At 37.6% G+C, this 26,617-nt stretch overlaps 1 protein-coding gene across 2 annotated transcripts; it reads right to left on the bottom strand.

Annotated features, from left to right (window-relative positions):
• Nucleotides 1-520: 520 nt before the first annotated feature.
• On the bottom strand, nt 521-26,349 carry aspm (assembly factor for spindle microtubules). 2 transcript variants are annotated; one of them, XM_026917310.3, is made up of 29 exons: nt 25,941-26,349; nt 23,364-23,507; nt 21,324-22,743; nt 20,998-21,066; nt 20,784-20,885; nt 20,372-20,518; nt 19,078-19,314; nt 18,720-18,787; nt 18,486-18,627; nt 18,267-18,397; nt 17,035-17,210; nt 16,671-16,816; nt 16,454-16,539; nt 15,979-16,188; nt 15,626-15,824; nt 14,901-15,049; nt 14,197-14,325; nt 13,924-14,118; nt 9,673-13,215; nt 9,358-9,507; nt 9,114-9,280; nt 8,861-9,020; nt 7,796-7,936; nt 6,086-6,277; nt 4,438-4,630; nt 4,204-4,358; nt 3,653-3,829; nt 3,391-3,563; nt 521-2,528 (listed from the first exon to the last, which is right to left on the bottom strand). In XM_026917310.3, exons 1-29 carry the CDS (start codon nt 26,226-26,228, stop codon nt 2,426-2,428), a joined length of 9,192 nt encoding a protein of 3,063 aa, XP_026773111.3. In that variant the 5' UTR covers nt 26,229-26,349; the 3' UTR covers nt 521-2,425. The 2 variants fall into 2 exon arrangements, with proteins under 2 accessions (XP_026773111.3, XP_026773115.3); XM_026917314.3 differs by having other exon boundaries at nt 20,998-21,063.
• Between the last annotated feature and the right edge of the window lie 268 nt (nt 26,350-26,617).

Raw genomic sequence — 26,617 nt, 5'->3', positions numbered from 1 at the left:
AGTGTCACAGTAGCACAGTAGCATTGTACATGTTCAACTTTTGTCTCATCTGATCACAGAACATTTTCCCAGAGGTGCTGTGGAACATCCAGGTGGTGTTTTTTTTTTTTTTTCGGCAAACTTGAGACATGCTGCAATATTTTGTTTGTTTGTTTGTTTGTTTGTTTTTGGACAGCAGTGGTTTCCTTCATGGCGTCCTTCCATTAACACAATTCTTGTTCAGTGTTTTTCTGATAGTGGACATATGAACAAAGACTTTCTCAGTTTGTAGAGTTTTCTGCGTCTTTTGCTGTTACCCTTAGGTCCTTTTTCACCTTTCAATACTGCCCATTGTGATCCTTGCACACCAAGATCTATCCTCCATTGTGTAGACAGTTTGCCTTATTATGGACTGATCATGGTCTTTAAAAATGTTTTTGTACCCTTTTACAGCATTATGCATCTCTATAATATGTCTTCTAAGGTCCTATGAAAGTTGATGGGATAGAGGCACTAATCAGTTGCTCTTTAGAAGAATAGATTTGTCAGTAACCAGACTTTGTGTCTTTATTTAAAGGGCAAAGTGCATGTACAACCCACTCTTCCAACCTCATCTTGTTCATTTAAGCACCTGGCACCAGCTAGTTTTTGGAGATGTTAGCACAGAGGTTCACTTATTTTTTCCAGCCTGCACATGAATGATTACTAACTATGCTGGATAAAGACCTGAAAACTACTACTGTACACTACTACTGTGTAAACTCTAGACACTGTTGTGAGAAAATTCTGAAATAATCAATCCAGCCGTTCTGGCACATACAGACATGCCACAGTCAGTCACTCAATCCCCACTGCAGTGTTTAAGGTGAACATTAACTGTTAGTTTGACTGGATAATTGCATGAATGAGCAGGTGTACAGATGTTCCTAATAACTGTTGGTTAGTGCATTTTCTAACTCTAAAGTCAAAACACAAGGTGTTCAAAAACTTTTGACAAGTAGTATATCTAGTATCACAAGAATGCAGACTGAAAACATAAGCCTGCACCAAAACTCAGTGTGCAGCTGATTTAATTTGTGCCATTCTGTCTTTATTCTGAAAAGAACTTTTGTTTATTGTCTTGTTTATGCTGTTGAATCGCTATACTTTCTGATAAGTCTCTTTAACACTGGGTTTGTTTTTAAAATGCTGTATCATAGTGGATTTTGAACACATTAGCTGCATTGTATGTATGTACATATACATATACATAATGTCACAAAATGACATGTATTCCAGATATATTCTGGATATAATTAAATACAGCTAAATATAATATATATATTTCATATATATTCATAATCTCCATATTTCATATATGAAGTAGGCTTTAAAAAAGAGCACTGAATTGTAGTTTGTTTTAAAGTAATCAGAAATGTTTATGTACAATGTTTGTAACTTCTTCACAAGCAGTATATAAAGCCAACATAATTTATCTTTTACGATTTATCATCGTGTACGACTCCAGCTAGTGATTTGTTCTATTTTTCTGAATGAATGAATCAAGTTAAATCAGGACAGGAGTTCAGTTAGGCACATTCACATTTCACAGACAAAACAGCATGTTGTTGAAGTGAAAATATTTTTGTTTACATTGCCATAAAGAGGCCATTGGAAAATTAATTATTTGTTAATCATTCATTCATTCATTCATTCAGAAACCTAAAGCTGCACTTTAATGTTGGCTTACTCAATAAGATATGAAACAGCAACAATGTTTTGGAGTCAATGATTTACCTAATTATGTCTGCAGGCACATTCTAGTCTTTACTTTTTACGCATGCCATTGTGTGCAAAAACAAAAAACAAAACACATTTATAGATGCAGCCCACTGCCTTGATGACCAGTTACCACAACTCAGAAATTTTAAGATGCTTCTCCTGTGCTGCAGTGCTGTCACAACCACAGAGAAGGCACATGGAATGTTAAATATTAAATATGTAAGAATTAACCCTTAAGACAGCTCATGGATGTTAAAAATTTAGTTAATTATAGTGTCTTATTCCTGCTCCCAATGATGATTTATGGCAATCATGCAGTGTTCTGACTCTCTAAATTATTTTTAATTCCTTGAATTACTTTGTCGTTAGGTTTTGTCTTGACTTACACTAATTGCAGAGCAAAAACACTTTAATTGAAAACAGCACTCGATAACCTATTTTTACATATAAAAGACCCAGCATTGTTTTGACCACAAAATTGCAAAGAACAGCATGCGAAATGTTTAACAAAAAAAAAATAGTAACAATAATAATAATAATAAAAAAAAAGCATAATCATATGGAATATAAAAAGTTTACAGCTGGTAAGCAATATAAAACATTAGGTAATATGTACAAGTTCAGGTTTAGAAGGGGGGAAAAAAAGCAAATATATTCACTATGTACAATAAATCTTGCTGTGTTCTCAGGGTACAATGGCAAGAGATTTAACCAATGCTTGAATGGCACTAAGAGGATCAACAATATTCTTCATCTTCTTTCTTTCAAGAACCCAGTCTGGTACAAATCTAGTAAAGATTAAAAAAATGAATGCAGCTATTTAATTAAATGGTTCAAAAACACAAGGACAATAAGACAAATGAAGAACAAGAGTAATGTTAGACACAATGTTAGACACAGTACAAGAGTACTTCATATTAGCTACAACATAAACAAACAAACAAACAGGAGAAATTGAAATGTGAAAGCGAAAGCACGGCTTGGAGGGTAGTTCTGGCTGTAACACACATGCTATAGTAACAGTTCATACACACGGATTGTATGGTGGATGCTTCACATAATCTAAGATTAATAAAAGGATTTTAAAAATTGTTTTAAAATTTTGTTATTTAACAAAAGTAAACATTTTAGTTTATTTTACACTTCTGGAAGTAGTTGCAGGTGTCCGTGCTTTGCAAATTTACCCAGCACGGGAAAGTCTTCAGGACAGAAGAGTTTATGCTATCCAGTTTCTCTGAAAAATGAGAGGCTGCGGTTTTGTATGTGTGCGAGTGAGTGAGTGTGAGTGAAAGAAGGAGCTGGTGAGCGAACAACTGTATCATGGTTATAAGTGAAATTGGGAACCAACTTGTCTCTTGGACATTCCACAACATTAAATCTAACTATAAACTATTAAAATGCACAACGTATTTCATTAATAAAGTAAACATTGTAATCGCTGGCAAACTGTTTTGGTATAAGCAGAACACCACACTCCAGACCATGCAGTTCTACAAAAACTGTGCAATTCCACATAACCTTACATCATGCCTTTATCTACCAAAGGATTAATTCCAAAAGCAGATTCACATCCAACAGCTTTAAGAAATAAAAAAAAAAAAAAAAAAAAAAAAAAAAAAACACTATACTCAAGCCTAAACAATGACATACCTCAGTACTGGCTTAGACTTTTGAGGAGTGGCTTGGGGAAGGAAGCTTCCATTCAGTGAGACGTTCATCCTTTGTTTGACTTTGGTTCTCTGGGCATCCATTTTGCATTTTTGAAGCATTAACTTATAGATCCTGCAAATGCGGTCTGAGGCCTTGGGGAGCTTTTTCACCCCCTAGATGAAATTAAACAAATGTATTGATATACCAGCATTAAAGGTGTAAATTAAATTAAAAATATGACTGACGTTATGGCAACACCTACCAATGCCCGTACTTCATCCTGTACCAAAATCACCAAAAGGAAGCACGCTTTGGTGAAGATGCTTCCCCCTTTGTCTGCAACCTTATCCCCAGCTTTCTCTCTGTACATTTGAAGCAGATCCAAGAGTGTTTCCACAGAGTCCTCCACATCATAAACAGCATCTATGGTTTTGTTGTACTATGGCAAAAAGCAGGGAATCAGATAATTAATAAAATGATAATGACCTTAGCTGACCATTTACAGTGCAATTACAGTGCAATGCAAAAACTGTATTATTATGAACACAAAGAAGGGGAAAAGAAAGAAAGAAAAATCTATGGCACAAAAAAAAAAAAAAAAAAAAAAACCAGCCATTAGCAATTTACCTGCACATTAATTCATTTTAATTTAAACAAGAATGCAGTATAGTGACTTTATACGTATATGTATATAACAATTATACATTGGAAATTGTACATTGTAATTCTATCACACAATTGAAAATGCCAAACAGTTCTTTCTGAAGTAATCAGGCAGATAATTTCTTTTCCCATAGAGATGTGATCACATACTTTTGATAGATTGAGAAGAACTTGAATTGCTAACGTGATGATCTCCATTGAAGGCACGCTCCGGTTGCAGCTCCTTATCAAGGTGAAGATGGTGTGTGTTGCTCCACTGTTCACAAGATGTTCGCAGCTCTCCGGCGAAAGTCTGGTTGCAGTTTCTTCAAATAAAATCAAAATCTTAGTTGAGACCCTTACTTTGAACAAATGTGAAAATGTCTTGTACAGTGACAATCTTACCCAAATGCTTTAAGGCAGTTAGAATATAGGCATAATTTTGATATCCAAGAAGGTAATTCAAGGCAGTTGTAGTCTTGTGACACAGCTTGTCTTCTTCCTTGGCCTCTCTGTTGACTTTCTGCAAGCGATGCCTGATGGAAATGACTTTGCTTGTGTCATGAAGCTTCCTTGAGCGATGACCTCTCCAGAGTGCCTTGAGATGCCATTAGGATATTATTAGGTCACAGATTTATACAACAGCATAGATAACTTCATCTATCAATATAAAGGAACCTGTATATTAGACTTTATTCACTGAACACTGTTTCCTCACATATGTTGGTCCCTCATGTGGGTGAGATTATAGCTCTTTTTCCATGCCTACTGGATAGTGCTGCACAACTCAATTTGGGGGGAAAAAAACAAAACAAAAATGCTACATAAATGGTAGAATTGCTACAAATTCCAGAGAAATGAAGTTTTAGCCCAGCTTAAGCTGCTGAACAGATGGCCTCACATTTGTCTCAAGAATATTCTGGTATAATGTGGAGTTCATCGTTGTCTCAAAGCCTGCAAGTTTCCCAGGTCCTGTGGGTGCAAAACAAGCCCCTCCACCCCTATGCTTTACAAGTGGTATGAGGTGCTTGTGGCAATATGCTGTGTTTTGTTTTCGCCAAATGTGCCATTGTGCATGATGACCAAACATCTCCACCTTAGTCTCTTCAGACCAAAGGATATTGTTTCAGAACTTTTGTGGTTTGTTCAGATGCTGCCATATTCTTTTGGAGAGAAGGAGCTTTTACCTAGCCACCCTTCAAGGATAGCCAGTCTTTTTCTGATTGTGCTGTCATTAACATTTAATGTGATTACAGAGGCCTGTAGGTCACATCATGTGGCTCTTGGGTTTTTCTTTACATCTCTGAGCATTAAATGGTGTGAACTTGGACTGACTTTGCTGGGACACCCACTCCTAGGAAGATTGGCAACTGTCTTGAAGGCTTTCCATTTGTAAACAATCCTTCTCACTGTAGAATTGTGAATTTCAAATCATTTGGAGATGGCCTTATAACCCTTCCCAGATGGACAAGCAGTAAGAAATGTAGGCATGATGTAGACACACACCTGAGTGCTCCAGAACACCAAACTGCCAAAAGTTCTGTTTTTATAGAGGTCACACTACTTGATGTTTAACTAGTCTTGTGCATCTCATTAGTAATACCTGGCTGCTAATTTCTCTCTTAATGATTATGGAACTACATATTGAAGACTACATATTGAAACCTGCCATGCTTTTTTGTTGTCATCTGAGGTTATTTGTTTGTTTATAGAAGTAAATGAGGACCAAATGTTATTTAGGCCCTAACAAATAAGAACATAGAATTGAAGGAAGGTGTACTTTATTTTTCCCATGACTGTATATATCCTAGCACTTTTCCAGGCTACTCCTATTGCCAAACCAAGCCAATTTCCGTGACTAAAGGCTACTAAAGAGGTCCCGTTCTGTTGATGGATGAAGCAAAGTGGGGCATAGAACAAGATGTACTACAGTCACCTACACTCCTACGAAGTGACCAATACAGTTGAGTCACCTGATAAACTGGCCAAATGTTGAAGGAAATATCCAATAAACAACTGAGCAGCTGAGTGCATGTTTACATGACAATTTTACCTGGAACTTTATGATTCCATGTTGCAGTCTTTCTTTCCTGCATCTCAGAAGGAATCTTTTGGCAGCATGTTGGATGAGAGTGGCCGCTTGATTGCGACGATCAAGCCAAGCCCTCACTGCTTTCTGGACCATGACGATTTTCTGTCTTTGCTCAAGATATCGCTTTCTCTGAAGCCTGGCCAAAAACCAGCGCTAAAAGAACAAATATAGGAATTAGCATGGAAAAAAAAATCTTTATAAATATATATATATATATATATATATATATATATATATATATATATATATATATATATATATATATATATATATATATATATATATATATATATATAAGATCTGTACAAAAGTTGAATCACACACATGGGAATTTTTAAGTGAAATTGCTGGTTGAAATTTCGTAGTATTACTTAAAATGGGATATTGTCAGATATTTTTGATCAATAGTCCTAGTCAAGAGTATTGTAGGGTTAATAATTTTCAAAAATTAGATAATGTGATTCTGAAAACAGCATCATAAGTTGAAGAACATCTTTTACTTATAGCAAGTAATAACTAAAATGGGGAAAAAAAAAAAAAAAAAAAAAGAAGATAAGTGAATGCCAGCTGATATTTTATATAGTAAGTAACTGACACCAACAATTTATGTTAAATAGGACTTTAGGCATTGAAAATTTCTAAAAGCCTCTGTTTTAACACAGAACCAAATTTTAAAGTATCTATTGGTGTAGATGCACACACGGGCTCCACTGAAACAAATAGTATGTGGACATAATTTAGTTTTAATGTTGCTGATAGTAAGCAATAAAATATATACTCCTTCTTATATGTCGCTGCAAACTCCTCAACAGATTAAGTCTGTCATTAACTAACACATATATATATTTAGAGAGAGAGATATAGACATATAGATAAGCATACTTATTTCTTATGATTATGCACCAAGAAACTGTGTGAGAAAGAAAAACTGCTAATCCCACACCAGCTGAGGTTATTCAACTGGTGTTTAACTTCATAGTCTGTTTCCTAAGGGACTCCCACCCACAGTGAAATGCGAAATGCGAAATGACGCAAAACGACATACTGGGAGACTATGTGGCGAGACCTTTGCCTCATTTCTGCCATTTTCATGGATAACATGAACATAAAACAGTGTCTTGCTCATCTCAGCATGGTATGTATAATGTACAAAGCGGTCAAACATGAAAAAAAATTACACAGTACAGAAAACAGCACAACAATAAAGTCCATAATTCCTAATTCCAAGATGGTGGAAATCCCATTACAATCATACTTCAACATTTTCTAAAAGTTATATTTTCATTTGTCCACACTACAAAACAAACCATTGGAGAGCAGATTCGAAATGAAGAGTCTTCCATGATTGAAAGTGTGACCTTGAGAGACACCTTGAGAGAAACCATACTCAAAAGAAAACCTGTCCTTATCTTGGTGACACAGAATAGTGCCATTATAAATCATTACATTTCAAGTTCTACAATTCCACGTTAGTGTGGACTAGCCCTAAAGCAAAATTTAAAAAATATTGCTGCATCTCTTCTCTGCTTCTAAGCCAGCGTGGCCAGGCATTACAAACTTTTAAAACTGTAAAGCAAGATGTACAATTCTACACTTGCACTGCAACAATGATTACAGGCAAAAATAAAGATAAACCAATATCAGATCAACTACACTAGTAAAGTTGAATACCTGGATATAAATGACTGAAGAGATCTGCCTCTTGGCTGCTTTCAGTGCCCAATGAGCTCGCAGCACCCTCTGTATCCTCACTGCACATAAATGATGATAAGCAGCAGCAGCAAAACGATGCCGTCTTGCAGCTTCATTTGCCTAAAGAATTGAAACAGTAATTACAATGAAAGAAAAAACATTCACGCTGCATAAATAAGCAGGCGTATAGGTGTTCCTAATAAATTGGACAGTGAGTGTAGAGTCAGTATATATGGTGGGGCTCTACATCACTGCGTCTATGGAAGAGCCACCACTGGAAAAACACTGAGTAACTGTGACTGAAGAACTGAAGGTGAATGTTTTAAATGTCTAATGAACTTCCTTTTTGGACATTACTGCAGTAACTGCCATTTACTTTAATTACCGACTTAATGGCTAACTTACTGATTGTCCTTTCTATTTCTTCTTGATTCACTGAAGGTAATATAGCTTATGCACTTAGGACTGAAATTGTCATTGTCAGACTCAAGACTAAATTAATTTCTTTATTACCCACTTGTGTTTCAGATTTTGGATCATGCAGATAGTTTATTTGCTTTGCATCGCATTGAAAAAGTACTGGCCTAAAATAACCTGCCGGGAAAGATAAGGCTAGAATTGACCTGAATGCAGAATGTGTACAGATGAACTTTATACTGATCTGTTTGATCAACTCAAATGTTTAACTACTTGGCTGTACATCCTGAAATAAGTGTACAGAAGTGATAGCTCTCTTTTGTTGACCAAAACAAATTACGAGCACTCTTCTAATCAAAAACATTAACAAGCAACAATATTTAAGAAACAGATGAGTACATGTATTGTCTAAGCAGTTTTATCATTATTTACACATCCCTGACACAAACTCAATGCAAAGATCATTTGTCTCTTAGTAGGACACTGAATCTCCCCCATTACAATTTATTTTGCTCTATAAACTTAGTCTGATCATTTCTCGCCTGTATCAAAGACTTCTAATAGGCTATTAGTAAAAATAATAATAATAAATAAAGATTTAGAAACATTTAATGGAAAGACAATTACCTTTTGAATTGATCTTCTCACCCTAGCAGCTCTCCACAGGGCTTGCACAATAACAACCGATTTTCTGATTCTTAGAAATTCAGCTCGCTGTTTCCTAGCAATCAGAGTTTCCCTCCATCTTTGCTGAATTACACGGACACTGTGCTGGATTGCCTGAAACCTGAGGCAGAAAAAAAACCCAGAATGTTACACAAAGCACACAGAGATCATTCCAGCTCAAAACATGTCTTGTTAAGCAGAAACCTTGCATTACCTTAACCGCTGAAACCTTGTTTGAAGACATCTATGGATGGTTGCAACGGCAGTTTGTTTTGAGACGTAGGCACGTCTAGCCTGGCATCCTCTAAACCAAGCTTGAATTTTTAGTGCAGCTTGTCTCTGCATGTTAAGTTTTCTTGATCGGTAGGCACGGAATGCTGTCTGTGATAAACATATATTTTTGTCACACAAATACACAACTGTTTCGTTTTTATAGTTAATATCTGAAAATGTCTTACTTGTATCAGAAGTGCAGACTTCCTAAGTTTGAGGAACCATGCTCGCTCCCTCTGGCAGAGTTGATAGGCTCTGTAATGCTTCTGAATAACACAAGCAGACTTCTTCCGTTGCTGAAACTTGCGCCTCTCAACCAACCCACGATAACATGCCTGTCAGAGGAAATAAAGGGTAACTAACCAAATGTGCTGATCTTCATTAATGTGTTCAAATTTAAAGTGAACCACCACTACATTAACATCTACAGAAAGCAAAATGAATAAATAAAAAAAAAAAAAAAAAGCGCAAAAGCAGCAAAAGCAGAAGAAAAGGCCAACCTGAATCTTGACTGCACTTGCTCTCATTTTTTGGAATCTTCTGTATGCAATAAATCCACGCACTCGTGCTTGAAGGGCACTGATACAGTCCAGTGTCCTAAGATAGTGGTGTCTCTGTTCCAGTTTCGCTCTGTATGCCCTGTAGTATGTCTGTATTGTAACAGCAGCAGCCTGATATCTTAGATAACTTCTCCTGGCTGTACGCATTCTATAATTAGCTTGTAGCTTTACAGCACATGAGCGCAACTTCACATAGCGACTGCGGTGTAGATGCATGCGCAGTACAGACTGAATCTTGATGGCTGCTAGTCTGCTTTTTTCAAGTCGCCTTGTGAGCATTTGACGTAATGCATTCTGCAATGTCAGTGTGGCTTTCTGAATTCTTCTGAACTTCTTTTGCTCTTCCTGGACCAGTCTACATGACCTGTACCACTGCTGTATTAAGAGTGCAGCCTTTTGCATCCTGGATTGTTGCACTCTGCGATAATGTTCCCTGTAAGCACACTGAATAGTAACGGCTGCAGTTTTTATCTTCATAAAGCGTCTCCTTTGGATAGACATCCTTACGTAGGACTGGATTGTCCTCACAGCTTTGATCCGTTTCACCAGTTCTCTTCCCTGTTTGCCTCTAAATGACTTCTGCAAGCACAAGGTGGCATCCTTTAAATGCTGGTATCTCTGCCTTTGTTGATACCCAAGCTTCCACGCTTTGAATCTCTCCTGCAGAACTTTTGCGGCCCACTGCTGCCTTCTGAACATCAATCTTTGCTTGTGCATTTTTACTGCCGCCTGAATGACAGTGGCAGCGTTGTGCATTTTTATCATATTCTGTCGAACAGTGTGTCCTCTATAAGCTGCCTGAAGACGTATGGCACACTTTTTCAGTGCTAAATATTTCTCCCGGACTGCTTTAGTTTCAACGAAGGACCTGTAATGTCTCTGAATGATAATAGTAGACAACCTCATGGCCTGATACTTGGTTTGCTCCCTATGTCTTCTGAAAGCAGCCTGAATAATCGTAGATGCTTGATGTCGAAGAATCATTTCCTTCCGGACACTATGACCTCTGTAGTTGGCTTGAATGGTAACTGCAGCACAACGCAATCTCAGGAACTGCTCCCTCTGACTTCGAGCTGCAAGTACAGATCGGAATCTTTGCTGAATAGCAATGACAGCATATTTCATACACAAATATCGTGTCCGAGCACAATGAGCCCTGTAAGCACTCTGTATGACGATACAAGCCTGGTGCTTTTGTGTCAGAGCTTGTCTGGCCTTCATACCACGGAATGCTGCCTGTAAAACAACAGCAGCCCTCTTCTTCTTGAAGGACTCAATGGCTTGTTTTCTCATTTTATTGGCTCGGTAGCATCGCTGAACAATTCTTGATGCCCAGAGTAGCCTCTGGTAGTACTTTTGGTTTATATGCTTCCTGACATGGGACTGAATGGTTATTGCAGCTTTATGTTTTACTTGCATCTGCTGCCGGACCTTCATTCCTCTGTAACCTGCCTGAATTGCAAGCACAGCATTATACTTCTCGAGGTAAGCTTTCCGCTGTTGTCTTGAAGCCAAAATGGCCCGATATTTTTGTTGGCAAAGCTTGACTGCTGCTCTGATGGACAAGAAACGCTTCCTTTCTTTGTAAAGCAAGTATTGTCTCTGGATGAGGATAGCAGCAATTCTCATGGCTTGGAAGGACATCCTTACTCTGTACATTTTGTAGCTTGCCTGTATCACGGTGGCTGCTCTGTGTCTCTTTTGGATCTCTCTTCTCACCCTCATTCCTCTGTATGCAGCCTGCAAAGTGATGGCTGCTTTTTGCATTGCACGGTACCTCTCACGCTGCCTGTCTGCAAGAAGATTGGCTCGGTATCTCCTCTGCACGAAGACTGCTGCCTGTTTGAGGGCCTGATATTCTTTGTGTTGCTTGTGCGTTCTATATTTCCTCTGAATAACCTTTGCAGCCACTTGCATCTCTGAGATCCATTTTCTCAACTTCATGCCACGATATGCTGACTGAATACACAGCGCTGCTTCTTTCATCGCAATATACTGCTTTTCAACAATGTCCCTTTGCTTGTTGGCACGAAACTGCCTCTGGATGATGGATGCTGCCCATTTTTGTCTCCTATACTCCACCAACTGCAGGTGTCCACGAACGCATGCCTGAATTACTGTTGCCGCTTGGTGCATGTTCTTAAGATTTCTGCGAACTTTCATTCCTCTGAATGTTGACTGTATAGTCACAGTTGCAGTTTTTATTCGCAAATAAGAAGCACAAGTCTTCCTGCCCAAGACATACGCTCTGTAACGCTGCTGTATGATGGTAGCAGCGCATTTGACAGCAATGTAGCAGACTTGTGCCTTATACATTCTGAAATGAGCTTGGATAACTGTAGCAGCGTGATGCCTTTTTTTCAGTTCTCTTCTCACTTTGCAACCTCGACATATGGCCTGGAGAGTTATAGTCGATTTTTTTAGTTGAATGTAATGTTGCCTCTCCAGTTGTCCAAGTACATATGCACGGTAATGCTGCTGAAGGACAATGGCAGCACCTCTTTGAGCAAGAAAGTTCTTCCGACCAATGAAAGCTCTCACAGCGGACTGAATTAGAGTAGCGGCTTTGCTTTTTTTGGCCATGTCTTGCCTTACTCTCATGCCACGATATGCACTCTGAAGAACTATTACGGCTTTTTTCACTGCAAGAAATTCAGATCGCTTTTCCTTCGTCATCTTAAAATACTTGTATTGTTTTTGAATGACTAAAGCAGCCTGCTTTAATGCCATAAACTTTGTCTGCACCACATGTCTACGAAAATGTGACTGGATCACTGTGGCATACTGATGGAGCTGGTTGATTCTCTTTCTCTCTGCTGTGCCTCTCCATGATGCCTGAATTTTTATTGCTGCACACTTCAGAGACAGGTACTTACTTCTTAACTGCTCTCCATCTCTTTTCGCCCTGTACTTCCTTTGGACTATAACCACAGATTTTTTCAAAGACAAGAAAGACCTTTGAGCCACAAATCTTCTGTAAGCAGTTTGGATCAAAAGAGCAGCTTGGTGTCTCTTTGATATTTCTCTTCTGGCCTTCCATCCTCTGAATGCTGCTTGAAGCCTTACAGCCGCAGATTTAATCTCTGCAAAATGCTTCTGCTCTCTCTTCCTTAACAAGCAGGCCTTATACCACATCTGGATAAAAATTGCAGCTTGCCTCATCTCACTTATGTGTTTTCGGACAAGGAAGGCCCTGAAAACGCTCTGGATGACAACAGCAGATTGATGGTGCTTCTTCAGGGTTTGAAACTTTCGCCTCTGATGGTTACCCCTGAACCACGCTTGAATAAAGACAGCCTTGGATTTCTTAGTCAGATATTGTTTTCGACATTGCTGCATTCTGTACCATGCCTGGATCTTAACAGCAGCAGAATTCCTCAGAGTCATTTTTCTTGCGTGCCATATTCGGAAAGCTGTCTGGATGACGACTGCAGCATGATTCTTCTTCAGGAAAATTTGTGTCCTCCATTCCCTGTACGTCTTCTATACAAGGCAAATCAGAGTCAAATTACATTAGATGAAAAATATCTGAAGATATTTTAATTTATAAGATATATGCTATAATGGACCATATTAAGTAATAGACCACATTTAAGATAAAATTGTAAATGCTATCTGAGATTTTACCTGCAGAGACAGACGAACTGTAATTATCCTAGAAAACTAGAACCACCTACCACACAAGTTCCTTAGAAAAATTACCCAAGAGAACTTATGCAGGTACAGAAAGCCGAATTACGATTTGATTTCTTTTTACCTATTGTTGTTTTACTGTTTACTACTCAATATAGTAATTATTTCCATATCTAGCCACTGTGTGTTTTTTGAAGGCTTCTTTGTTTTACAGAATTTCTTTAGAAGTATCTAAAACTATTCATAGTACTATGTATGCATGCACATCAGCTTTGTCACCATAAAAACTAATTCTGGCTATTTTACACTTTTATTAATGTAAACTAAACAGTTATTGGATCTTTAGTTAATTTTGATTTAGTTTGAGAGCAGCTCGAAATGTAAGGACAGAAGGTCGCAAGAGAGAAAAAAATAAAATAATCAGTGAATTGAAATCCTTTTGATTTGCTTCAGTCAGAAAACAACTGGTATGCTAATAGATGTTTACTATATAAATTGATTATAAATTTCATTTTATTATACAACATGTTTTTTTTTTTTCCCCAGTTAATATCATACCTGGATTAAGACTGCAGCTCTTTCTTGCATAGCAAAGCGTTTTGCTTCCTTTATTCTTCTTAACTCTTCTCGGGCCAAGTGACCTCTCCAGATGGCCTGAATGACGGTGGCAGCCATGTTCTGTCTGTTCAGCCTTTTCTTCTGAATGAAGCAACGCACGAGGGCCTGGATTTTTTTTGCAGCCTGGTTCCTGAGCTGTTTATAGAAAATGTGTTAGAGAAATATTTGGATGTCAAACAGTACAGTGTAAAGGTGTTTGGCCATGTACATTACCCGATTAATCCGTATGTCTTTCTGCAGTTTATACCTCCTCCATGCACTCTGGATAACTCTGGCAGCTCTAGTCTCATTCCGGAGATCCAAAAGTCGGGTGCAGAGGAAGGACAGGTAACATGTAACCACCTTAGCAAGAACAAACCGCATGTCACGTACAGGCCATGTTGATTATCTATAACCACAAACCATTCTGCTCTAGTATTACAAAATATAATGTAAAAGTTGCTACAGTTTAAAAATGTACATGGTTTCATGGTAAAAAGAAAAATCTAGAAAATAAAAGTGATCTAATTGTCCTTCTTTCTTAGAATGATATTTTTGAGAATGCCTTTTCCATAAAACAAAGAGTATGAAAGAGAGAGTGTTTGTTTAATATATATTTCATATATATATGTGCACGCTAAGAGGTAGCAATGAAACATGTTTACACAGTAGAGTTTGAAACATAGCCAAAGCATTTTCAGTGCAGTCACATCCCTGTGCTGAGACAGAGGTGCTACTGTGTGATTTAGCGAGAGTCCAGACAGAAGGGGTTGCAATTTTCTTGGGGGATTTGAATTTGGATACAAAAGGGGTGAGAACCACTAGAGTAAGAAACAGGTAGACAGTAATATAAGAAATATATATACTGTGACTAACCGTGAACTGTCACACCATAACAACCCTACCACTCATGTATTACAGTAATACTTCTATTGTACCTTTTCATTTGGGATTGTGTTAGACATGTCCTCTGGAGTGATCATGGCAGGAACACCTCCAAGGTAAGACACGGCTAAGCTCACGAGCTGAAAATTTCTTCGCTCATTCTCAAGAAGCATTTTGAAATCCACTGTTGGTGACACTGAACCTGAGAGAGAAATAATTCTTAAAAACAATCCTTAAATACATTCCATTTGTTAATCAGAGTTGATCATAGCATAATGAAGCAATAGTGGTACAACAGCATGATTGTGAGTGCGACGCTGCTTTTATACAATAATTTTATAAACAAGAAATAAAAATAACTTGCATCGCAATATATATATATATATATACATACATAATATATATATATATATACACATACATATATATATATATATATATATATATATATATATATATATATATATATATATATATATATATATATATATATATATATATATATATATATATATATATATATATATAGCGATGCAAGTTATCAAGTTATTATTATTAAGTTACACACACACACACACACACACACACACACATATATATATGCTTTTCTTCAAACTTTCTTGAATTGCACATTAAAGGTGGGAAAAGATCTGAGTTATCTTAGTGTCCTTCTTTTACTTCACAAAAACCTGCCATTTTAACAGGTGTGTGTGTGTGTGTGTGTGTGTGTTTGTGTGTGTGTAAAAATCCAGTGACAAATAGTTGATAAAAATGATACCTTTCTGCTCCAAGGAGTCAAAGGAATAGTCAGAGTCACTTGAGGAGTTATTCAGTTCCAGTTTGGAATGAAGGTCACACTCGATAGTTTGTGTTGTTTCCTGCTGAACGTCCTCAGCTCGCAGGTGGCTTGGATGGTAGTGATGAATAAGATAGCAGAGGATTCTACCATCAGAGAATGACACTGTAAAGTTTTCAGCCTGGAAAGAGAAATGTGAGGTGATTATTTTCCATTAACAATATCAAGAGACACAGTGTTCATTAGTCACTTCTGGCAGCTTACATAGCAGGAAAACAAAAATCAGGCATTTTGACGATAAACGAATCCTTGTATATAAAAGCACGACCACCCACCTTCAATCTGTAGAAGCAGCAAACAGCATTGACCCAATCCAACAACAAAGTCAGTTTCTCACTGGGCTGTTCAAGTGTGGTTTTTTCTTTTACACTCTTTAAAACATATTTATCATCCCTTAAAGAACGCAATTTCTGTTTTGTTCTCCAGGTTCTCTTGAGAAAGCTGATTTCTTCTTTGAGTTGCTCCACATCAAGCAGAATCTCAACCTAAAGAAAAATAAATAAATAAAAATAAGAAGAGCTGTTCAATCACTATTAGTAGCAGCATTGGTTTCAGAGTTTACTGCAAGCAAAAACTAACAGGTTAATACTGTGGCATAAAAGACTGTTTCACTATATAGATCCAGTCTCTAAATAATCACCTCTATATAGATGTGTTAATATAATCATTTTAAAAAAGGTGATCTTACTGAGGTTATTTTATATGAATTTACAATCTGACAATGTAGAAGTACACTACAAACAACAATACCTGAAAGGAAAAGATTATTCTCCATAGGAGGTTAAGTGTCTTCTCTCTGTGCCCATCTACTATGTCTCTGGGGTCAATGACGTTTCCTAGAAAGATTAAAACACGCAACTAAGAGGTGATAATCATTGCTAGAAAAGATTTTCTTAATGCCAGAACGACCGATACAAATTTCAGCCTTCACATGTTTAGGGAATGCACAAGTAATAAATCAAAGTACCATGGTCATCTCTCAAGTCAACCCCTTTCTCTCTGAGCACCTGCAGTGCGACGTCAACATTGTGCACCTTCTGAAGGCGACTAATGGCAGGCATCCGCAGCTTCCTCGACAGGGACCAGTCTTGGGTGAAGACCTCCATGATGCGCCTGAGACAAATTCAAACAAAAGTCACGATTAATTACTAAAATAAACATTAAAATACATTATTGGGAACTGAATTTCTTTTCAGAAAATAATTATAGCTTTGAATTTACAACTGCAGAGTTCATAGTACATCCTACTGCAAACTGCAAATGCTATGGAAACATGTCTAAATAAAAACAAAAGGAAAAAATAAAGGAAAAGCAGCTCTGCCTAAACGTACACCAGGCGAATGCCACATCTTAGATCAGTGGCAAGATTCTGCACAGCAAAGTTGAACTCATCCAGGGGGGTTTGGACGTGGGACACAGCAAGACCTAAAAGGCCAAGGTGGCGTGGGAGGATTCCCTCCCCGCTGAGGAAGTCTCGTGAAAATGCTAGCAGTAGATCTTTACTTGTCTAGAAGCAAAACACAAAAGTAAATCATTTTTAGTCCAACGTTTGTAGATAAAGTGAACACGAGCTGTTTAGAAATGTTTTAAACGCACATTGCTCCATAATATATCATTTCTATCACAGAAATATTTTTAGATTTAACATAAAGCCCTAGACAAACTGCTTTTACAATCAACTGGACTCGAGGTAGTGCGCTCATCAACAGAAGCCTGAACAGAAAGGTATGGAAATGTTTCAACTGCAATGTCATTATCTTGACTTAAGTCGTGATCTTATAATGATATCCTAAGAAAAATACTACATTATAATACTATACTGTATATACTTTAACAATTTAATAGTAATTCCAAATAATGACTCACCTATCAAGTTGTTATTTTGACTTGGGATCTCGTTATTTTGACTTAGTAAGTCGCTCTTTTGACCTACTAAGTCGTTATGATGACGTGGTATACTATGTCAAAATAACTTAGCAAACAGAAATCATGACTTACTAAGTCAAAATAATGACATAGCAACTGAAAATCAATTTTCACATCAACTTAGTAAGTCGAAATACCAATTTAGTAAGTCAAAATGATGTCAATAATATGAAATATTGAAATTAAGTCAAAATAATGATTAAGTCAAAATAATGATTTCAACTGATAGCAGTTGAAAAGAAATTTCACACCTTGCGATTCAGGGTTCCTGTACTTATCACCACAGTTAACAGGTGGCAATAAAACAGTTGCAGTGCTACAGAAAAACCATTTGATGTTCAGTAATAGAATACCACATACACCTTTTTACTGTTTTGTTGGGCCATCAGGATACCTTTGTGCAGATTATATATATATATATATATATTTTTTTTGCTGTTGACAAATTTACCTTTGCATTTTTTTGTTCCATTGCTATACACCAATTAGTAATCTAATCAGCAATTTATATAATGAATTAGTTATATCTAGTCAGTTGGTGCAAAGAATGTTAAATCTTGGCTTTACTATATACATAGCACATATACACTGCTATGTCATTAAAACTAAAAACTGAAAGAATTAAAAATGAAAGAACCTTAAATTCAGCATCCATGCAAAACAAACAGGGGTCGTGCTCAATTAGCCTAGATTCTTTGGCCTTGTCCAGAAAGCAGACGAGTAAGAGCAGTTTCTTCAAAGTAAAGCGGGACAGCGTCTCCTCATGCCCTGTTAAATAAGAACAAAAACAAATGTATGAGACATTATTAAATGCAGTTGACAGAAATATTAAAAGCAGTGTTGTACTGAGTGTTACCATCTCTGTACAGGTGGGGAACTTTGGAGTGTCTGAACTCTGCCGCAATGTCTGGATTCCAGAGCAGCCGCCCGAGTATGAACATGGCCAGGCCCATGATGTCGCTGTTGCTCTCCAAGGAAATCAGTTCTCCAAAGATTGTCTGGAATAAGAGTGTGTATTGAATGATGTGAGTACACAAACAGTCTCTTGGAGAATCATTTCCAAAGCATCAGTATCTCTGAAATGAAATACCTCCAGGCCTATTCGTAGCCAGAGCGGATTGTAAGACAGGAGCCAGTTTAGAACTTTCTGTCTTTCACCTAACAGAAAAAAGAAAATACATTTTTATTAGTAAATTAAATATTTTTAAAGCTTACTGCATTTGGAATGACTGAGTCACTGCAAAGTAAGCTGCTATTACCAGCAACTGTGCTAGCAAACAGGGCCGCCTTTATTAAGCAACCAAAAACTACATGATCAACCTGTAAGGAGATTCAAAAAGTTGTTCTGCTGTCTACACATTCTGACCAATATCTTAATATAAAATAATAATAGTAATAAAATTTGTTTCCAGATGAAACGGCAAAGGTTGATCTTCCAATTTACACACCTATATCTTTCCAGAGGTGTCTGTCCTTACGAATAAGTAGCCTCTTTGCCTCCACCTCCACCTCCAGGCGCTTTATAGCTTTCACCATTTTGTCAGACGTGAACAGCTGGCACGCTGCACGTCGGACACGGTTCAAGTGCCGCCGGGCTGTATAGGTTCTGAATGACATCTCCTCTTTGGTTGGAGCTTTGGGTATGTTGATCTTCTCACTTCCCATAGTTAGTGATAAGGCATTCACTACAAAGAAAATTAAATACATTGAAAATCTTCCATATATTTTATGTATATATGTATGTTTGTATGAATGTATGAATGTAACATTCAATCTTATTATTTCTGTTCTGTCTCAAATCTGTTAAATCAATTCTTAACCTAAAAACATTCTTATCAAACTAAATATAAGCAGAAGTTCTTGAAATTAAAATCGAAGCTTGAACAGACTGGCAAATACTTGTTAACTTTAAACACGCAGGTCCTCGGTTGGTACTAGGGATCCATCAATAACTTTTTTCCAGATAGAGTACGAGTACATGTTTTTTGGGACTTATCAATACAGATACCGAAATGAGTAACCTACTGAATAAGCAATCAGGGGCGTGACGGACCATTTTATTTAGCTCTGGTTATGCTGGTTATTATCATGAGCTGCTAGCCGTTCTTGCCGAGTTTTATGTTCATGGTGATTAAAATGAGTGCAGTGTGCCATGAATTGCAATTTGCGTCATGAGCAATGAGTAAACCCTTTGTCTTAGCGCTCGCAGAGATGAAGTGTTCTCTCTCACACACAAAAGTATCTCTGCACGCTCACTTCACTCACTGATACTGCTCTGTGCACCTTCATTGTTAAAGATATTGTTTTAATGCCGTAAGATGTTTTATCAGGTTACTTGTATTATAAGGAAATGCTGTAGCTCCTTCTCTTGATATTTTCACTTTGCTTTGACATCATTAATCGTGAAAAAGATCGCTGTCATTTTGTGCCATCTGTTCATTAGCACAGCAGTGTACACTAGGATTACATCACAGAGTACCATGTGATATCTGATGTGGGTATCGGAGCCCAGTTTCAAACAGATACCCAATACCAGTATTACCCCTAGCTGGTATACGTTTGTGGCTGGTATTGTGCAAAAAGAAGCATGGCTATTACATGGACTTGTTTTGGGGCAATCAAATGTTTCATAAAAGATTGGATTTGCGATGTTTCTGCAGAAGCTGTTCTTGAAAAAGTATTCTGGGTCAGCCAAAATGTAAAATAAAGCGCACTGGAAACACGTCCGAACAGAGATCCTACCTTTGGTGACTTCAGTGGCCACTTTGAAGTCATCAGGAGTGAGCACATAATTCATCCACCATGTGAATCCTCGTTCCTGCTTCTCAATCCACCGCTCATCGTAAAACATGTTCTTTGCAGCAAATGGCAGTGGATGCCTGGGTATATCTGTCAACATGACAAAAAAATAAATAAATTCATTAATTAAAATTAAATTAAATAGATTAACTCAAACAAGGTTTAGTTCGATTTTTACGTTATTCTGTGCCAGATGGTGACACTAATATTTCTATAAGCATGTAGTGAAGAACAAGCTTGCCGTTTAAAAAAAAAAAAAAAAAAAAAAAAAAAAAAAAAAAAAAAAAACCCTCTCTAACCATTCTCGTATCAACCTCAACAATGATAGACAAAATGACAAAAAAAATAAAATTACCTGTCTGCGTTGGCTTTATGAAGTTCAGCCGAGTTTGTGCCACGGCCATAACCCTCGCTGTTTTCACCTTCGAGGAGCTGAATGACTTCAAAGACTGCCCTCCTGTACAATTAATATTTATTTTTATGTACAACAATTTCATAAAACATTTAATCACTACAATGAGCTTTACATAAGTAAAGACCACAACAATATGAATAGAGTCTTTATTTACCCTTTTGTGTTGATTTTGGATTGGGCTTTTGCGTTGGCACTTTGGTGGACTTCCTTGAGCTGGATGCTACTACAACATAATTTGTTAAATTTGTTTAAAAACATTCATACCAAAATGAAACACTGATCCATACCATAAACAATATTATTTCTTTCCTTGAGATTACTGTAAAGTATCAGATAAAAGCCTGCACACTGGAACTCCATGAAAGTGAATTTATTTTCTTCAACATTTACATCTTAAGTACAGACTCATTCCACAAGCCTGATGTTTTTAAACTATTTACTGAAGAACAAGTGTAAACTACTAGATTTTATTTTACTCACCAGTTATTTTTCTTTGTGTTTGTTTACTCTTTGAACTGAATTGTTTTTCATAACAGGATTTTTTGTGTTCTTGTGTCTCATCAGAGCTTTGTTTGACTTCCAAACACTCCACGTTGTCCCTTAAATATTCGTCACTTTTTCTCTTTCTGTTCTGATTTGTTGTACGACTATGCACAGGAAACATGTCCTCGGAGACACGGAATGGCAAGATCCGATTTTCATCATTAAGGGTTAGGATTGGCTGCACAGCAGCGCAAGTGGTGCTTGGAGGCTGATCTGGAAAAGCTAGTCGTTGAGCCATTAGCTTTTGTTCTGATTCCTGGGGTGGTGTTACGCTGCATTTCAAGTTAACGCATGCATCGGAGTTTATGACAGGCAAAAGGGACACCCCCTCCAGTAAGTCTGTGTTTGACTCTGGACCGGGAGAAACCAAAGGTGCTTTCTGCAGAAGTCTACGTCTGAAGGTTCTTGTTTTGTGCATGTTTGGACTGTGCTCAGGAGAAGCCCCAGCTTTGCTTTTGATAACTGTAGCAGAGTTAAAAAGTATCTTCTTGGGTTTAAGACTTTCCTGTTTCAATTCATCATCACCTACCCCATTGTAAAATTTGTTGTCCGAGGCAGAGCAAGCAGCAGGGCTGTGCACGAGGTCTTCAGACCCTGGCTCGTCACCTAGTACTGTGTTGGCTTTGACAAAGAAAGTTAGCCTCGGTTGAGTAATGTCAGTCTGAGGGGAGATGTCTCCCACAACATTTATGGCTGTTTCAAGTTTACCATCCACGCTTAAGTCATCGGACTCCAGAGAATCAGCTAAATTCAAGCTAGAGCAGGCATTTGGGGGGCTCACTGGACAAGACAGATCAGAATTAATGACAGCCAATGCATCCTTAACAGACAAAATTTGTGTCTTTGACTCGGAATTTCCATCCTTAATCGGTTTAGAAATGACCGGAAGAGGACTTTGAAAGCGGGGCATTAAGGGGTTGGAAAACCTCTCTGGGGTACCAATAGGTGACAGTGTCTTATTCAACACTCTGCTTTCTTTGTAATCAACTTTCTTCAGTGGTACAGAAGAGATATTTTCCTTATCCATAGCATCAAGAAATCTGTCAGCTGGCACTAACAGAACAACTGGAGACTTGTTTTGAGAAGACGTGCTTTCTAAGTCATCATAGATAGCCTTAGGTAGAGCTTGGGGGATCACAGGATACACAGACTGGGAGTTTTTCTCCTTACTGCTAATGCGCCTTTGGGAAGTCCTTTCCTGGTTTAATGATGTTAGTGGGTTTGAGGCGCCATTCCTTTTATACTGTGGCTGTCGAGACACACGAAATGTCTTGTTGGCTGCCTTGATCGGTACTGAGCCCACTTTTCCACCTAGGGAAGGGACTCCCTTTGATTTGATGGTATCCCATAGACTTTTCTATTTAAAAAATAAAAATAAAAATAAGAGAAAGTTAGTAATTATGCAGGTTGTAGCACAGCATCTCAATTTAGTTGAACACTATGGTAGGGTATTTATTTTGGCAAAGCTTTCTTTATAAGATTTTATACTTTGATATAATCTTTCGTTATTTTTTTTTTTTCCTATTTCAGCTGGGGGGGGGAGTGTCTTTTTGACAAGTTTCCATCAAACTTTTCTGGAGGCATCCTTAATAAATGTAGTCTAACGTTAGCTAAGGTAAACATACACTGATAGATTTTATTTCACATTAGTGAAAGCTAAACGTTCTCCATTTACCATGACTGAAAGAGAGCACACTCCTGGAAAGTTGAGAGATGAGATGAGCGATTACTAATGTGAGACGGGGAAAGAGGGCAGGGCCTACAGCGTGTCTGTTACTATCGAAGAGGTAAAAACACCTGCACAACTGCCAATCATTCTTGAGTCACATGATGATTGGCTCATTTGATGGTAATGAAAAATTAATTGAGTGATAACTCATAGCAGTGTACTCCTAACTGAACTGTGCAGCATTATGGCTCTTTTCAAACTGTCCAGGAAAAAAGGCATACTATAATCCCCAATGGAAAAAGATTTACCTTTTTGGTTTTTGCACCCTCTGCTTTTCCATGCAAAATTGCTTGATGCTTGACAATGCCATTTGCAATAAAGCTGAGGAGCTCTCTCACACCTCCTTCTTCTACTGGTGTCCATGTAACAGTTATGATCACTCTGTCTTCAGGCTGCAATCACAGCATAGATTTAGAACAAATCTTTCAAACAAATAGCAAGCAAACAAACAACTAATCAAGATTATAAAATTATAAGGCCCTCATGTACTTATTGCTTAAAAGTACAATAAAAAAAAAAACATAATATAGTTGGAAAGAAAGTTATATCTGCTTTGAAATTGTTAAGGGGTCAATGTCTTAATATCACAAACTCGCACAAGATTATCTGATTATACAGACCTATAATGGAATTCTGTGATTTTAAGATAATGAACAATGTCAAAATGTCTGCTTGTAATGCAGCAAAGGAACAGAATCTTTACATTTATAAAGAACTTCATAAGGTTTTAAGATTTTTTATGCTTTTTTACCTCATCAGATAGATTGACTTTACATTGCATTTGAATTACACAATAATATATTTAATGAAGTCACATACTTAAAGCGATCAGAGATAAAGCACACACAAAATCATAAACTATAATGAAACGAAATCAAAATGGAATTGGCTCGTTGTTTTTTTTCACTCCATAGATCTGCTATATTGATTAATGTTTTTGTCGCTAAATGAATTTAAACGAGGATTCCCCACCATGAGAGGAATTTTGTGTCTTTGCACACGATATATTTTCATTGTACAAAGTTAGTAACTAAGTTAGCACTCAGAGGCAAAACTCACCGGTCACATCAACTAATGCTGTGTACTGAGTTCATACCTGGACTATTCTACATTTTATTTTTAAAATAGTTAATATCTTTTCAGCAGTTATTTGCAGTATAAACATTTGTGGCATTAGTTGTGAAAGGGTTATGAAAGTGTACAATCTGCCATGATCAATGATGAAGAAAGGGGTTTATTACACAAGAGTGAGTCAAATGGACCGTAACTTTTTTTTTTTTTTTTTTGCATTGTTTATTGAAAGGAGGTGTCACAAACATGTATAACTTTCATAATCTCCGTTTCCTTCAACGCAAGTGCTCCAGCGCTTAGAAAGTGTCCGGTTGTTACTGTATATCATGCTTTTAAGGTTTTCATTTGATTTCCCATCATATTATTAAACTTGAATGAACATAAATAAGAAACATTTGATGAAATATAAAAGTATATTAGGTTTTTTTTTTTTTTTCTTTTCCACATTTATAAAACCATGCAATAAATTGTAAACACCTGCCAGAATGAAGATCTGCAAAGACACACAGAAATCAGTGATACTGATGTCTTTCTACTGCTCCCCATAAATATGACAAAATATTTTCTTTTGGATTGAGGTGGGAATCAGAAGGTCAGTCGCAGACTCACGTGACACCACTATACACACGGACACTGGTAGCTTTAAAGGGATAAATTCCCATATTTACAATATATTTTTTGAATCTATTTATTTCTGTAAAGCTCCTTTGTGACAATCATTGTTAAAAGCGCTATACAAATAAAACTGAATTGAATTGAAAGCTTTCTGTTGATTTTTGCAGCGGAACATGGGGGCAGTGTAATAATGAGGTAGATGTCCACACTATGTGGACATGTACATCCTTCGTCTGGCTTGGGGAAGGCACTGCTGTGGGCTGAGGTTCGGGGTCATCCTCCTCAAATTCACTTTTTTCTTGCTCAGAGTTGACTATTAAATTCTCCCTCTTCTTCAGACAGTGTTTGAACCAGAGTCTTGTAATTGTCTCATCAACTCCAGGGCCCTTTGAGCACAAGATCCCTTCCTTAACACTGATTTTGGATGTCTAAAGCAGAGGTATTTTATCAGTTTGGCCCATATTATAATATGTAATCTGGCGTAAATGTTCGGAAAATAGGAATTGTGGTGCAGTGTGTAGCTTTGCTGCTTCACGGCTCCAGGCTTCGATCCTGGGCTTGGGTTACAGTCTGTGTGGAGTTTCACATGTCTGTTTTTTTTTTTTCTCCAATGCCTCTGTTGGTTTCCACCCAAGAACATGTAAGTAGATGAATCCACGACTCCTAGATCCATGAATGTATAGCCCAAGATGGCACTCCCTGGTTTCCTCCCACCTGCCCAAAACATTTCAGGAGATGAACTGGCTAAGACAAATTCACCCTTTTCCCGTCTCACTTCCAGTGGACACCGGGTCACGACCCAGTGTGTGTGTGTGTGTGTGTGTGTGTGTGTGTGTGTGTGTGTAGGACTTTGAGCAGCTAAGACCTGACTCATATTTGAAATAGTCAACCTTGAATCCACCTGTATTTTTAGAGAAAACTAAAAGACACACAAAACCTCTTCTCATGCCTGGGGATGCTCCTGCCAGTGTGTGTGTGTGTGTGTGTGTGTGTGTGTGTGTGTGTGTGTGTGTGTGTGTGTATAAGAACACAATGGATTATAAGCCTAGGGATCAAATGCATGCACTTTCTAACCATTTACTGTGTGATTAATTGCCATTTATCCACCTACCAGTGTAGCAAGCACAGAGTACACTCACCGGGATTGTGAAGGTCGTCTGATCTACTGAGAAGCCTCTGGAAGAAGGGATTTTATCCACAGTCACAGTGATGGCTGCGTCCTCGGTTGGGTTTTCAATGCACAGAGGCAGAGATCTGGATGACTCCAACTTCACCGTCCCAAAACTCACGAAAGGAGATCTTGAAAACTGAACCAAGCTGAGAACTGGAACCAGGGCATCGTTTTCCTTGCCGTGTCCGTTTGTGCGAGAAGGATTACACGTTGGACTAATATCAAAGAAACCCGCTCGCGCCAGTGTATTGGACATATTCTCAATTATACAAACTTCAAACTAACCATAGCAGCACACACACTCACACACACACCGTTAAAACCCACCTCTGCTGCACTAACCTCACGCTACTTACACACTTACATGCTTTTTGAATTTGAGGATGATGGGGTTAGCCAATCACATCACAGAACCCCATTCACTGGTCCAATCACGGAGGGTAAACAAAATACAGCCAATCAGATCGTTTAGAATCGTTTTAAACGGTTAAAGCCACGCCCACAATGCAGGAAGTTAACGGCTCCCTCTGACGGTCGTTTAGTTTTTTGTTTTTTTTTTCTGTTGTTTTGTTTGTGTGTATTTCATGTTTTATGCAATGAATAGACAATATTACACAAATCAAGCAGATAATAACGTAAAGAAAA

The sequence above is a fragment of the Pangasianodon hypophthalmus genome, chromosome 11, assembly GCF_027358585.1.
Source record: "Pangasianodon hypophthalmus isolate fPanHyp1 chromosome 11, fPanHyp1.pri, whole genome shotgun sequence".
Taxonomy (NCBI): domain Eukaryota; kingdom Metazoa; phylum Chordata; class Actinopteri; order Siluriformes; family Pangasiidae; genus Pangasianodon; species Pangasianodon hypophthalmus.
The sequence above is the reverse complement of the archived record's forward strand: the minus strand, read 5'-3'. Positions and strand labels throughout refer to the sequence as shown.